At 37.7% G+C, this 15,019-nt stretch overlaps 1 protein-coding gene and 1 pseudogene across 1 annotated transcript; both read left to right on the top strand.

The window, feature by feature from the left end:
• LOC116033385 lies at positions 1–8,929 on the top strand. Its single transcript, XM_031276133.1, has 14 exons — positions 1–1,684; positions 1,782–1,895; positions 1,979–2,190; positions 2,331–2,541; positions 2,638–2,875; positions 2,977–3,124; positions 3,219–3,527; positions 4,704–6,042; positions 7,041–7,208; positions 7,289–7,482; positions 7,586–7,796; positions 7,904–8,144; positions 8,240–8,393; positions 8,488–8,929. Exons 1-14 carry the CDS (start codon positions 388–390, stop codon positions 8,803–8,805), a joined length of 5,154 nt encoding a protein of 1,717 aa, XP_031131993.1. The 5' UTR covers positions 1–387; the 3' UTR covers positions 8,806–8,929.
• A 759-nt stretch (positions 8,930–9,688) lies between these two features.
• LOC116033387 lies at positions 9,689–14,040 on the top strand (annotated as a pseudogene).
• Positions 14,041–15,019: the final 979 nt, after the last annotated feature.

A 15,019-nucleotide genomic window follows, 5' to 3' on the forward strand; every position in this document is an offset into this window, starting at 1 on the left:
GCTTTGCCTAATAATCCCAACTACAGAGTATTAGACATGGTCCATTTGCCGGCCCTGCCATGATCCTTTTGTCCAGAAGCAGCCAAGCAGGTATTCAAATTGGGGAAGATGACTACCGAACCAACTGCGTCACCTTTTTTAAAGAAAATCCTAAAAGGTTGGCTGGTCAACGATGAATCTTCAACACCGGAGTTCAGGTCAAACTTTTTCTGCTCTGTGTGCTAAAAAATTCATACAATTTTACCCCACTTCCATGCCCATCCATCCCGGGAACTCTATCCCTTTTCTGTACTATTCCAAACCTCTTCATTCTCCATCATCTCTAAGCTTCATGAGAATCATCCATTCTTGAATCTCCCCCACGTTTCTTGAGCTGAGCTTTCAATCATGGCGGATAATGGTTCCACAGTTCAGAGAATTAGTTTCCTTGGGTTGTTCTTGGGTATTGTATCGCTATGTTCTGCCGCCGACAGGATTCAACAAGGCCAGTGGATCAAAGACGACGGAGAGAACATAGTTTCTGAGAAAGACAAATTTGTGTTGGGATTCTTTAGTCCCGAGGGAACAACTAACAGGTACGTAGGAATATGGTATTATGACATTACACCACAATCAGTAGTTTGGGTGGCTAATAGGGAGAATCCCATTTTGGATAAAAATGGAGCCTTTGGGCTCACCGGAAATGGAACTTTTGTGGTTTTAGATGGCAAAAATGTGTCTGTCTGGAACACAAACAGCTCTGTTACTTCAAGCAATGCAACCATGGTGTTAAGGGAAACCGGTGAGCTTATTATTCTCAAAAGCCCTGGTTGGAGGCCTAATAATACTATATGGACAAGTTTCAACCACCCCACAGACTCATTCTTGCCGGGCATGAGGGTCAACCTCTCGGCCGGAGAAAGCAAGCTCTTCACTTGTTGGACTAATTCCAGCAACCCTTCTCCGGGGAGATTCTCCATGGGAATAGACCCGAGAGCATCAGCCCAGATTGTGATATGGGAAGGGGAAAAGAGGTATTGGAGAAGCGGCCATTGGGATGGCCGTGTGTTCTTAGGTGTACCAATCAGGACAGATTTTGTTTATGGTTTTGATTTGATCAATGAGGGCAATAGCCTGTACTTAGATTACAAGTCGAATCCATCGGATTTAATAATGTTCAAAGTTGATTGGAATGGGAAAGAAGTGCAACAAAGGTGGGATGAAAGCAGAAAGCAATGGAACAAGATCCAAGAACAGCCTGCTGATGAGTGTGGGGTTTACAATCATTGTGGGAAATTTGCAAGATGTGTTAATAGTTCAAGCAATGGTATAAACTGCCTCTGCATAGATGGATTCGTGCCGAGTGATGGGAATGAATGGAACGCGAGAAACTGGACAGGAGGGTGTAAGAGGAGGACTACATTGCAGTGCCAGAAGAACAGCACAGAGGGTGGTGCTGAAAAGGACAGGTTTTTTGAGGTTAAAAACATCAAATTGCCCGATTTCGCTGATGTTGATAGGAACATGAGAAGTCCAGAGGATTGTAAAAAGAAGTGTGAAGAGGACTGTTCTTGCAATGCTTATGCCCCTCCTGTTCTTGGTGGGATCTTCTGCATGTTATGGAGGAATGAATTGGTTGATATGATGCAATTAGATGAAGGCAGTGGGAGTACTCTTTTCGTTCGTCTTCATCCTTCCGAATTAGGTAAATTTCTAAACTTTAGCCTTTCAATTTTCAACCAAGTTTTGATCATTTGGTGTCTAAATTAAACTAACCATCAAATGAAACTTCTTTTGAACAGACAATGAAAGCAGTAAAACCACAATTATTGTTGCAGTATCTGTTGTGGCAGCAGTTGCAGTCCTTGTTATTGTATCCATTTGGCTACTATGTAGACGCCAAGCAAGAATCCGAGGTAAGGTTTGAAACATCAAGATTGAGATTTTTCATTTCTTGTAATACTGTGGTTAAATTATGTGTTCCAACTTTTCATTTTAGCAGCCAAGAAAAAAGACGAAATTCCCCGAACAGAGCTACCTAGCAGTGGGGAATTCTCAGATTTTTCAGCGCAGTGTGACCTTACCGTGGAAGGGAAGTCAGGAGCTGCATCAGATCTGGTGTTCTTCAGTTTCAGCAGCATTGCAGCAGCTACCGATAGCTTTTCACTCGCAAACAAGCTCGGACAAGGAGGATTTGGCCACGTTTATAAGGTAGAATTCAAATTCTACCTCATATATGTGTAAATATCTAAAGAGTTTGGGGATTGAAGCATGGTTTTCTGCAATGCCTACTTAGTTGATATGAATTGCAGTATGAGTTACTGAGAACTTTATAATATATATATGTTTAGGGAGTCCTACCATGTGGCCAAGAAATAGCAGTAAAAAGACTTTCAAGAAGGTCTGGACAAGGTGTGCAGGAGTTCACTAATGAACTCACAGTGATCGCGAAATTACAACATAGAAATCTTGTTAGACTATTGGGATGCTGCATTGAAGGAGATGAAAAGATGTTGCTTTACGAGTACATGCCAAACAAGAGCTTAGACTCTTTTGTGTTTGGTAAGTTTAGTTTCTAGTGTTTCACTCCACTAGTGAAACCAAATTTTCTTTTGTGAATCAAGTGAAAAGTTGTGTCTAATGGTGAGCTTATGACAGACCCTGCAAAGCGAGGCGAGCTAAACTGGCGAAAACGTTTTCATATCATAGAAGAGATTGCTCGGGGACTGCTTTACCTCCACCGTGATTCTAGACTTAGGATAATTCATAGAGACTTGAAAGCTAGCAACATTTTGCTTGACGGTGAGATGAACCCCAAAATTTCAGACTTCGGCATGGCTAGAATATTTGGAGGGAACCAAAACGAAGCAAATACAAACAGAGTTGTAGGCACATAGTGAGTATTTAATTTGTTTCTCCACCTCCATTGTATTATATATTTATCAAACACACTCCATTATCACTTTACTTATTTGTTCTGTTCTGTTCTCTATTTAGTGGTTATATGGCTCCCGAGTATGCAATGGAAGGCCTATTTTCAGTCAAATCAGACGTCTACAGCTTCGGTGTCTTGCTACTGGAAATCGTTAGCGGGCGAAGGAATACAAGCTTTCGAACCGGCGACCACTCAGGCATTATAGAATATGTAAGTTAAACACAACTATTCAAACATTGTTTTCACAAACATACACTATGGTTTTAGTGTTTTACTAATGTTGTGAAATTGTGTTATATTGTAGGCATGGGAACAATGGGATCAAGGCAAACCAATGAACCTATTAGACCCTTCCATTTTTAGTTCATGTGTACCACAAGAAGTGTTGAGATGCATACACATAGGGCTGCTTTGTGTGCAAGACTTGGCCGTTCACCGGCCAAACATGTCAGCGGTTGTGTTGTTTCTCGAGACGGATAATGTAACCTTGCCGGTGCCAAGACCGCCGACCTATACCGCTTCCATGAGAAGATCAGTGGATGTTGATTCATGGAACCAGAACAATGATCTTCCATGCTCCAATAGCATTACTATGAGTGTAATAGTTGGTAGATAATATTTTGCAGTGTACTTGGTATATATAGTTGCTTTTATTTCTTTCCCTGATCAATTTTTTTGGAAGGGATATAATTGTACTTATAATCGGATTATACTTCAAATTGCACTGTATATATAGTCATTTTGTATGTATATATATATAAATCATACAGTTTTTATATAATACCTGAATATAATTTAGTAGAGAAAATGGTCAAATATAATTCTAATCACTGAACAAAAATCTATCTATGTAGCTGCAAATCTCTAAAATTAAATTATCAAATCTTGAAAAATGTAGGAGGAATTGAGAAAATAAAAGGACAGAGTAATTGTACTTGTATTAAAATTAAGAATACCTTACAATGTGACTCCATGGGTATTTATACAAGATTAATGGGTTTTGGAAACGAAAGAAAGAAGAAATTAACAAATTTGAACTTAGGAAAGCGGTCAAAACTGCCACATTTCTTTCCTAATATGGAGTACTAAAAAAGGAAACTTCCACACCAAATCTGAATAAGATGTTCGAAGATTTCTGCTTAACCGCCTTTGAGTGACGCACTCGGTGGGACACCATAGCCAAACTGTCAAGACCAGGTGGGCCAACTGGCTACCGGGCCCTCCCCGTCTCCTAGTCAGCATAGCCGAGCCGTGGGCTTCTGATACTGGGAGGCACTCTAGACTTGGTACCTTACTTCGGAGTATCCATCAGTGCTAATCAAACTTAGCTTGGTCACCAGATAGATCATTTGTAGTTTGAGGTTATTTTCAAATTTTTGCTAATTACGCCAATATAGTTTTTGTTTCAGGTGTAGACATTCTCCAGTGAGAAAAACGTGTTGAACCTTGACCTAGGCTGGAAGTCTTTCGTCAATGAAATCTTGGCATTTCATTGGTGAAATAATGTGCATAGGAATGTTTTGTCGGATTCACAGACAAATGAATACTCAATAGTGTGCAACGCCACTAAATTTATAAAGGAAACAGTAGATTCAAACTTGGCTGCAGCAGTCCATCAAAATCTGGGTTGGAATTAACCAGGTAATTGAGCAAGAAAGTCAAATTCTTGATTCTAGCTATAATACTAGCTACTAGTCATAAGTAGTACAGTAAATCTGTTAATCTAGGAGAGTTTGAGCCATGCTTCTTTAGTTCTTTCTTTCCTCCACCTACCAAATTCCTCAGGTAGAAAACAGAGTTTCAGGTGGCCGGAAAGTGGCAAAGCATCCATTCTTTAATGAGGGCCGCCATGGAATCCGATAGCTGCCTGTTTTGGTACTTTCTAATTCTCCAGATTCTCATTCCAACGTTCACCATAGCTGTTGACACCATAACTCCGACACAACCTCTCGCACAAAACCAAACTTTAGTCTCCGCCGGTGGGGTCTTCCAATTGGGATTCTTCAGTCCCGGCGGCAACTCCGGTGGACTGTTTATTGGGATATGGTACAAGGAAATCCAAGACAGGACTATCGTTTGGGTCGCGAACAGGAACAAACCTATCACGAATTCCACCGGATTCTTGAAAATTGGGGAGGATGGGAACATCAATTTGGTGGACGGGACAGAGAATTCAATCTGGTCATCCTCGAATCAATCCGTCCGAGGAAACACAATTGCCCAGCTCCTGGATTCCGGAAACCTTGTTCTCCGCCGAGAAAACGATGAAAATCCAGAGAATTATCTCTGGGAAAGCTTTGATTACCCCACAGACACGTTGCTACCTGGAATGAAGCTAGGATGGGACTCAAAAACAGGGCGGAATCGATACATTTCGTCCTGGAAATCCCCGACCGATCCGTCCGAGGGGGATATCACCTTCAAGCTGGACATCAATGGATTGCCCGAAGCTTTCTTGAGAAAGAAAGACAACATCATCTATCGAAGTGGCGGCTGGAATGGCGTGGCGTTTAGCGGCGTCCCAGAAATGGAACCCAAAGAAGTAATCATTTTCTCATTCGTGAGAACCAAAGAAGAAGTTTACTACTCCTTCGAGATTCACAATAAATCATTATTCTCCAGATTGATAGTGAACTACACACAGTTTCTTGAGAGGTATACGTGGGTTCCAGAGAATCGCATTTGGAACAGATTCTGGTACGCCCCGAAAGACCAGTGCGACAATTACCGAGAATGCGGTCCCTTCGGAATCTGCGACACCGACAATTCTCCGGTGTGCGACTGTCCGGTCGGATTTAAGCCCAGAAACCAACAGGCTTGGTCTTTGCGAGATGGGTCCGGCGGCTGCTTTCGGTACGACGAATTGGACTGTCGGACCGATGGGTTTTTGACGATGAATTCCACCAAGTTGCCGGAGAGTTCGACGGCGTTTGTGGATGCGACGATGAGTTTGGATGAGTGTAAAGAGATGTGCCTTAGGAATTGCTCCTGCACGGCTTACTCCAACTATAATATCAGCAACGGCGGGTCTGGATGCGTTATTTGGACGGCGGAGCTTCTCGATATTCGCCGGTATACGGCGGAAGGCGGCCAACTTCTCTACGTCAGAGTGGCCGCTTCCGATGCAGGTATGCGTTTTTTTTTTTTTTTTTTTTTTTTTTTTTTTTTTTTTTTTTTTTTTTTTTTTTTTTTTTTNTTTTTTTTTTTTTTTTTTTTTAAACTAAATTTTAAAATTAGATTTGACACGTTTTTTACTAGTTAGAATTTTTAAATATAATATATTTTGTGATAAAAGTAAAAAGTAGAAAATTAAAATATTTTGCCAAGACTTGTGGTCTAGTAGCACTCTGCTACACTCCCATATATAAAGGGGTGAGTTTGATTGTTAGTGGAGTCGATATTGACTCATTGTACTTCAGTAGGTTGAGAAAGTAATTATGAACAGATATTACATTGTAATAGACTCAGTAGTCCTAAAAATATATATATTTAATTAGAAGCATTAACTTTCACTACTTTTCTTTAATGGTTGCGTGACAATTTGAAGTTAGGCCGATTCCAAAAGGCAAAAGCTAAACAGCACTTTTCTTTCCACTCAGTTGTCTATTGGTACCAGTCAAATTTTACTATATGACTTGTAGTTGAACAATATAAAAACGTTGTTTTTTTTTTTGAAAACATAAAAACGTTGTTTGTTCAAATTGAAACTTGTTTTATTCCTTTTTGAATATAAGGAAAATTTGCAGTGGACACTATACATGGGTAAATTTCACCTTGTGGCTCTAGGTGTTCAAGGATCATAAGGTGATAAACCAGCTTAGATTGTCTATAACTAATTGGCTCAAACCAAAGAGACTAATAAGCCCCAAACTTATTTTATTTTTACCTACAAAAGGTGAAATTTCTTGGTCCCAGGCCCCCACACCCAGCTCGACGGTAGATCAGAAGAGTAAATCAACTTAGTAACCCACTTAATGCTTGGTACTCATAGTTTTTTTTTTTTTTTTTTTGATGGGATTCTACAACTTTGATTTTGGTTGATCTGATCAACTTTTTTAGTTTTAGACTTCTAAAATTTTATTCCAAGCAAAATCTTCGTACTTGTCCACTAATGTTGTGTGTTTAGAACAAACCGGGGAAGTTGCAAGAGGTGGGAATGGTTTTGGCAAGACTAAAAAGGCAATCTTGGCATGTGGCATCGTACTTGGAATTGGCATGCTTCTTTTTGGATTACTTCTATTGAAGAGAAGAAAATCACAAAGAGGTGTTACTGAAAATATAGAGATGATGAGAGGTAATCAAACATTGATGTTATTATGTGTGTTCTTAAATCCAATTTAATTTACTTGATCAATATATTTGTTCTTAAAACAGGCACAAGAGAAAGAGGTAGAGATCCTCTAATGAATGCAACTACAATCTCAAGTAAGCGAGAGCATTCCGGTGAGACAATGACAATGGATGAGTATGAATTACCAATATTCGATTTTAATGCCATTGCTGTGGCAACGGACAATTTTGCCAATGCAAATAAGCTAGGCCAAGGTGGTTTTGGTTCTGTTTACAAGGTAAGCACAAGTTATTTATGTTAATTAAGAAACACGGTCAAGTTTAACCTAATAGACCATATGCGTTATAAGGTGTGCGTTTTCTGGATGTAATATGTATTAGGGAATGCTAATTGGAGGTGAAGAAATAGCTGTGAAGAGGTTGTCGAAGAACTCTAGACAAGGAGCCGAGGAGTTCAAGAATGAGCTTAGATTGATTGCAAGGCTCCAACACAGAAATCTAGTGAAGCTTCTCGGGTGTTGTGTTGATAATGAGGAGAAAATGTTGATATATGAATACATGGAAAACAAGAGCTTGGATTCCATTTTATTTAGTAAGCATATCCCTTCTTCTTCAATCTATAGAAATGCTAGGATTTTTGCTACTTTTAGCACACTGATTTATATATATGCACCACTGAATCCAATTATGTATATTTAGATAAAAATAGAAGCTCATTGCTTGACTGGAAAAGGCGCTACAACATCATTTGTGGGGTGGCTCGTGGACTTCTATATCTGCACCAAGATTCGAGGTTTAGGATCATTCACAGAGATCTCAAAGCAAGTAACGTTCTCCTAGACAAGGAAATGAATCCCAAAATATCCGACTTTGGCATGGCAAGACTTTTTGGTGGAGATGAGACAGAGGCGGGTACTACAAAGAGAATAGTTGGAACATAGTAACCATCAAAACAATTTTCTACCTAATTATATCTCTCAATTACTGATTTCTTTGATTAACCTTCACTATACACTCAACATTTACCTTTTTCAGTGGTTACATGTCACCTGAATATGCAATGGATGGACTATTCTCGGTGAAATCTGATGCTTTCAGCTTTGGAGTTCTAGTGTTAGAAGTCGTGAGTGGAAAACAAAATCGAGGATTCTATACTACTCAAAACAATGAAGAGAGCCTTCTTGGCCTTGTAAGTGTAGGATGATGTTAGTAAACCAATTTTTTTCTAACTATTGTCATGTAAGGTATCACGGTTAATTACTTAATTTTGTGACCTTCAATAGGCATGGAGATTGTGGGGAGAAGGGAGAGGATCGGAACTACTGGATTCAATTGTTGCTTCAGAATCACATTCTGAATTTGATGATGAAGTAATGAAATGCATACAAGTGGGGTTATTGTGTGTCCAAGAGAAAGCAGAAGACAGACCAAATATGACAGCCGTGATGTTGATGTTGATAGGCGAAGGGGCTAGGCTTCCCCAACCTAAACAACCAGGATTTTGTTTAGCAAGTAGACCTATCAAAACGGATTCGTCTTCTACTAGTTGCAATGATCAATCATTGAATCAACTTACAGTCACCATGTTGGATGCAAGGTAGTTTTTTTTTTTTTTTTTGAAAATAGGATGCAAGGTAGTTAATTCATGTAAGACCATGGTCATTGTGGCATAGTTTGTATATATAGGCTATAGCTAATTCCAAAATTACAAATATTTTGAAGTCATATACTTTTGCAAAAGTGTATAGAGTTTTGGAACTTTTCAAACCAAACTTCTTCCACCTCTCCATCTTCCTCTCAATGGTTATCAAAATTACCACGCTACAATGATGACATCCACTCTTTAATTGGATCAACTGATCACATAAATAAAATTTATCATAAGAGATCAAGTATCGAGTCTTACTAACGGTAGGTAGTGTGAGAACAACATCTTAAATGAGAGGTTCTTTGTGCATAGTGAGTAAATGAGCAAAAGTCTAACATCTGTTGATCAATTAAGGGGCACGTGCACTGGTCCTTATATCTAAGAGGCTATTGAGTCACCTTTGATTTACCCTTTCACTATCCTGGCTCATCTTATTTACCCTTTCACTATCTTGTCGAGCTGGAGTGTGAGTCATTAGGGTGAGAGAATTTTGACTTTTGTGGGTTTCGTTAGTCATGACAAGTGACAACTCGCTGCGATCTAGTACATGAAAATGTAGTTGGAATTTATAAATTATAACCAGTTGGCTAGTATCAGGTATTTGAACATGAAATTCAAATTCTTAATGCAATTTATGATACTAGCAACTATCGCAAGTAGTGATTCTAAATCTGCAAATCTAATGACCCACAGATTTAAAAGGAAGATGCTCTGTAATTATCTGTTATGTTCATTGATTCTTCTAGATATGCATGCGTGCTCTAGATAATTCTAGTACCCAAACCTTACAGTTGGGCGGAAAGTGCCACAGCGTCCATTCTTTAATGAGGGCCGCCATGGAATCCGGTAGTTGCTTGTTTTGGTACTTCCTAATTCTCCACATTCTCACCCCAACGACAACCATAGCTGTTGACACCATAACTCCGACACAACCCCTCGCACAAAACCAAACTTTAGTCTCCGCCGGTGGGGTCTTCCAACTGGGATTCTTCAGTCCCGGCGGAAACTCCGGTGGCCTGTACGTTGGGATATGGTACAAGGAAATCCAAGACAGGACAATCGTTTGGGTCGCGAACAGGGATAAACCTCTGAGGAATAATTCCACCGGATTCTTGAAAATCGGCGAGGATGGGAACATCCATTTGGTCGACCAGACAGGGAATTCAATCTGGTCGTCATCGAATTGGAATCAGTCCGTCCCAGAAAACACAGTTGCCCAGCTCCTCGATTCCGGAAACTTGGTTCTTCGCTGGGAAAATGATGAAAACCCAGAGAACTATCTCTGGCAAGGATTTGATTACCCAACAGACACATTGTTACCAGGAATGAAGCTAGGATGGGACTCAAAAACAGGGCGGAATCGATACATTTCGTCCTGGAAAACCCCGACCGATCCGTCCGAGGGGGACATCACCTTCAAGCTGGACATCAATGGGTTACCCGAAGCTTTCTTGAGGAAGAAAGACAACATAATTACTCGAAGTGGAGGTTGGAATGGGATTGGGTTCAGCGGCGTCACGGAAATGCAAACGACAGAGGTCATCGATTTCTCCTTAGTGATGACGAAACACGAAGTTTACTACACGTTCGAGATTCGGAACAAGACATTGTTGTCAAGATTGATAGCGAACTACACAGAGATTCTGGAGAGGTATACGTGGGTCCCAGAGAATCGCGTTTGGAACAGATTCTGGTACGCGCCGAAAGACCAGTGCGACAATTACGGGGAATGTGGAACGTACGGAATCTGCGACACCGACAAATCTCCCGTGTGCGGATGTTTGGTCGGGTTCGAGCCCAGAAACCAACAGGCTTGGTCGTTGCGAGACGGGTCGGGCGGGTGCTTTCGGCACGACCAATTGGATTGCGAAACGGATGGGTTTTTGACGATGAATAACATGAAATTGCCGGAGAGTTCGACGTCGTTTGTGGATGTGACGATGAGTTTGGATGAGTGTAAACAGATGTGCGTTAGGAATTGCTCCTGCACGGCTTACTCCAACTATAATATCAGCAACGGCGGGTCTGGATGCGTTATTTGGATGGCGGAGCTACTCGATATGCGGCAGTATACGGCGAAAGGTGGTCAGCTTCTCTACATCAGAGTGGCTGTTTCCGATGCAGGTGCCTTTGTTTTACATTTCTTTCTCATTGGTTTCTTATGGCCTGTATGTTCCATACGTGGGAAAATTGATAATTTTTTTTTTTTTTTGACAAAACTCCATTAGAAGGTTTTTTTAAGATTCGATTTTTGTATGTTTTTATGTTTAGGTGGAGGTGAGAGGTGAGAGGAGATAGAAAATTTTCAACTCCGACGAATTCAAGTTTTTAATGTAGGAAAAATAGATAGAGTAGTCATGCTAGTTGTGCATTGGGTGCACCTACACGCCAATTGGGCACGTATAAATGACCTTAAAAAATTTTTTTTGTGTTAGAATGTTCTTTTTACTCTTCCCTTCACCCTCTTTGCTATTTAAAACTTCAAAACATCATCCAAAAAACTTGACTCTGGGAGATCAGATGTTCTAATACGTTTTATAGGTCCATACAAAAGTAATATATTTTATAAGCTAAAAAATATTATTGACAATCTCACACAAAATTTATTTTTAATGAAAATTAGGTAAAATGTAATACTTGTTAACTCATAAAAAAACATTATATTTTTGCTAAAAAATTATTAGATATTTAAAATTCATTTTACTTAAGATGATCTTTCATAATATTAACCAGAAAAGTTATGGTTCATCTTAATATATCTATAGAGTTGATTTTTATGCGTCACTTAGGAGCTAGGAGTATAGTACATGCAATATATCCAGTCATGAAATCTTGTCAATGTTGTGTGAACAGATAAAATTGGGGAAGTTATAAAAGCTGGAAATGGTTTTGGCAAGATTAAGAAGATATTCTTGGCATGTGGTATCATAATTGGCATTGGCCTTGTTCTTTTTGGATTGCTTCTATTGAAGAGAAGAAAACCACCCAGAGCTGTTATGGACAATATACGACTCAGAGGTACTAGAACACTAATGTTGGCTCTGTTTGGCAAAGCTTATTTATGAGCTTATAACTTATTTTAAGCTACTAATAAGTTATAAGCTCTGTTTGGTAATGTTATCAAAATAAATGACATCATTTACCTCTCTCAATTAAAACCCTTTTGACATTTTCTTTTCATTATGTTTGGTTGTAATTTCAGTTTGATATTTATGTTTAAACATTAATTTTTGTATGAACTAATCTTATGAATTATAAATATTTTTTTTTTACTTTATATGTTTTCAAATATATGTTCTTACTTTATATTTTATTTAAATATATTGATTTCATTATTTTATATTTTAATATATAAACAAACCTATTTAAATTGAAAATTATTTAAATTGTATGAAGATGTCATTTTTAGTCTTTTTATATTTATCAGCTTATCAAAAAGCTAATTTTACCAAACACTTTTAAACATAATAACTCTTCAGATTTCAGCTTCGAGCTTATAGCTTTTCAGTTTTCATCTACTTTTCAGCTTTCAGCTACCTTTTCAGCTAGGTTTGCCAAACATAGCTTTATGTGCATTCTTAAATCCACCTCAATTTATTCAATCAATATTTTGTTTGTTTGTTTGTTTTTTTTTTTTTTTTCATAAAACGTGCACAGGAGAAAGAAGTCGAGATCCTCTCATGAATGCAATTGGTATCTCAGATAAGCAAGAGCATTCTGGTGAAATACTGCTGACAACAGACGAGTATGAATTACCAATATTCGATTTCAGTGTCATTGCTATGGCAACTGACAATTTTTCTAGCGCAAATAAGCTAGGACAAGGTGGTTTTGGTTCTGTTTACAAGGTAAAGATAAGTTATTTATAGACCATATTTGCATTACATGTTAATAAAGTAACATGGTCAAGCTCATCAATGACCATATATATATATATGTGTGGGGTTTTGGATGAAATATGTATCAGGGAATGCTTGTTGGAGGGCAAGAAATAGCAGTGAAGAGGTTGTCAAAGAATTCGGGACAAGGAGTGGAAGAATTCAAGAATGAGTTTAGATTGATTGCAAGGCTCCAACACAGAAATCTGGTTCGACTTCTTGGCTGTTGTGTTGATAATGAGGAGAAAATGTTGGTATATGAATACATGGAAAACAAGAGCTTGGATTCCTTTTTATTTGGTAAGCACAGTCCCTTTGTTTTAATATATAAAAATACATGAATTTTTACTACATTAAATGTTTAAATTAAACATAATGGTATTTACACTTTTGAATCTAATTATATATGTATATTTAGATAAAGAGAAAAGCTCATTGCTCGATTGGAAAACACGCTACAACATAATTTGTGGTATTGCTCGTGGACTTCTATATTTACAGCAAGATTCGAGGCTTAGGATCATTCATAGGGATCTCAAACCAAGCAATATTCTCCTTGACAAGGAAATGAACCCCAAGATATCTGACTTTGGCATGGCAAGAATTTTTGGTGAAGATGAGACACAAGCTAGTACTACAAAGAGAGTAGTTGGAACATAGTAACCACTAAAACCATTTTCTTGCTAATTATGTCTCCTAATAAATGATTTTTTTATTAGCTTTCACTATGCATTTAACATTTACTTTTTTCCAGCGGTTACATGTCACCTGAATATGCAATGGATGGACTATTTTCAGTGAAATCTGATGCTTTTAGTTTTGGAGTTCTGGTGTTAGAAATCGTGAGTGGAAAGCAAAATCGAGGATTCTATTACCAAAACGAAGACGAGAACCTTCTTGGATTTGTAAGTGTATGATGATGACATGAGTAAAAGGTTTGGTTTTTCTTAACTATTGTCATGCCCTATCCAAATTAATTTTGTGAACTCCCATAGGCATGGAGATTGTGGAGAGAAAGAAGAGGGTTGGAACTACGTGATTCAACAATGGCTTTTGAATCACATCCAGAATTTGATGATCAAGTGATGAGAAGCATACATGTGGGGTTGTTGTGTGTCCAAGAGAAAGCAGAAGATAGGCCATATATGACAGATGTTATGTTGATGCTAATAAGTGAAGGGGCTTTGCTTCCACAACCTAAACAGCCAGGGTTTTGTCTGGGAAGTAAACCTGTCAAAACAGATTCATCTTCTAGTTATAATGATCAATCATTTAATCAGCTTACAATCACCATGCAAGATGGAAGGTAGTTAATGAAGGACATAACCATTATTGTAAGACACTTTGATCTTGTTTGGTAAAATACTTAACTTATCAGCCAATTTTTAACTTATTTGACCGCTATTGGCTGTGTTTGGCAGAGCTTATTTAGGAGTTTATAGCTTATTTTAAGCTACTAATAAGCTATAAGCTTTGTTTGGTAATGTTCTCAAAATAAACTAGTAGCTTAAAATAAGAGCTTATTTTGAAACGCTACTTTAGGTAGCTTTTCAAAAATAAGCTAGTAGCTTCTTAACTTTTTTCCATCTTTATCCTTATTATTTTATATAAATGACATCATTTATCCCTCCCAATTAAAACTCTTTTGGCTTTTTTTCTTCAATATGTTTTGTTGTAATTTTAATTTGATATTTGTGTTTGAACAATAATTTTTGTATGAACTAATTTTATGAATTATAAACATCTTGTTTTACTTTATATATTTTCAAATATATGTTTTACTTTATATTTTATTAAATTATATTTGATTTCATTATTTTATATTTTAATATGTAAACAAACCTATTTAAATTTAAAACTATTTAACTTTTATGAAGATGCCCTTTTTAGTCTTTTTACATTTATCAATTTATCAAAACGCTAATTTTACCAAACACTTTTAAGCATAACAACTAGCTTAACAACTCTTCAGATTTCAGTTTCGAGCTTATAGCTTTTCAGCTTTCAGCTATCGTTTCAGCTAGGTTTGCCAAACATAGCCATTAGCTGTTTGACTTGGTTAAAAATTCAATATAAGTGTTTGGTTAATAAACTTTTTGTAACTCTAAAATGCTAAAATTCAAAAAGCTGTTCAAAACAACTTTTTTCAATTAGTTTTTTTAGAAAAGAAATTATACCAAACAGCTATCAGCTAACAACTAATTTACCAAACATCTTTTTACAATAAGCTAATATTATCAACTGTTAATTTTTCAAATCCAAACTTAAGTAGATCTATATTTAACATGT

Source organism: Ipomoea triloba, chromosome 10 (genome assembly GCF_003576645.1).
Source record: "Ipomoea triloba cultivar NCNSP0323 chromosome 10, ASM357664v1".
NCBI lineage: Eukaryota > Viridiplantae > Streptophyta > Magnoliopsida > Solanales > Convolvulaceae > Ipomoea > Ipomoea triloba.

What these genes read in the sequence shown, in the direction of transcription:
- LOC116033385 (XM_031276133.1), top strand. Translation starts at nt 388, where the DNA reads ATGGCGGATAATGGTTCCACAGTTCAGAGAATTAGTTTCCTTGGGTTG. An exon ending in AGTGGCCGCTTCCGATGCAG is followed by an intron (nt 6,043 to 7,040) that starts GTATGCGTTTTT and finishes TTGTGTGTTTAG; the next exon opens with AACAAACCGGGGAAGTTGCA. An exon ending in AAGAGAATAGTTGGAACATA is followed by an intron (nt 8,145 to 8,239) that starts GTAACCATCAAA and finishes TACCTTTTTCAG; the next exon opens with TGGTTACATGTCACCTGAAT.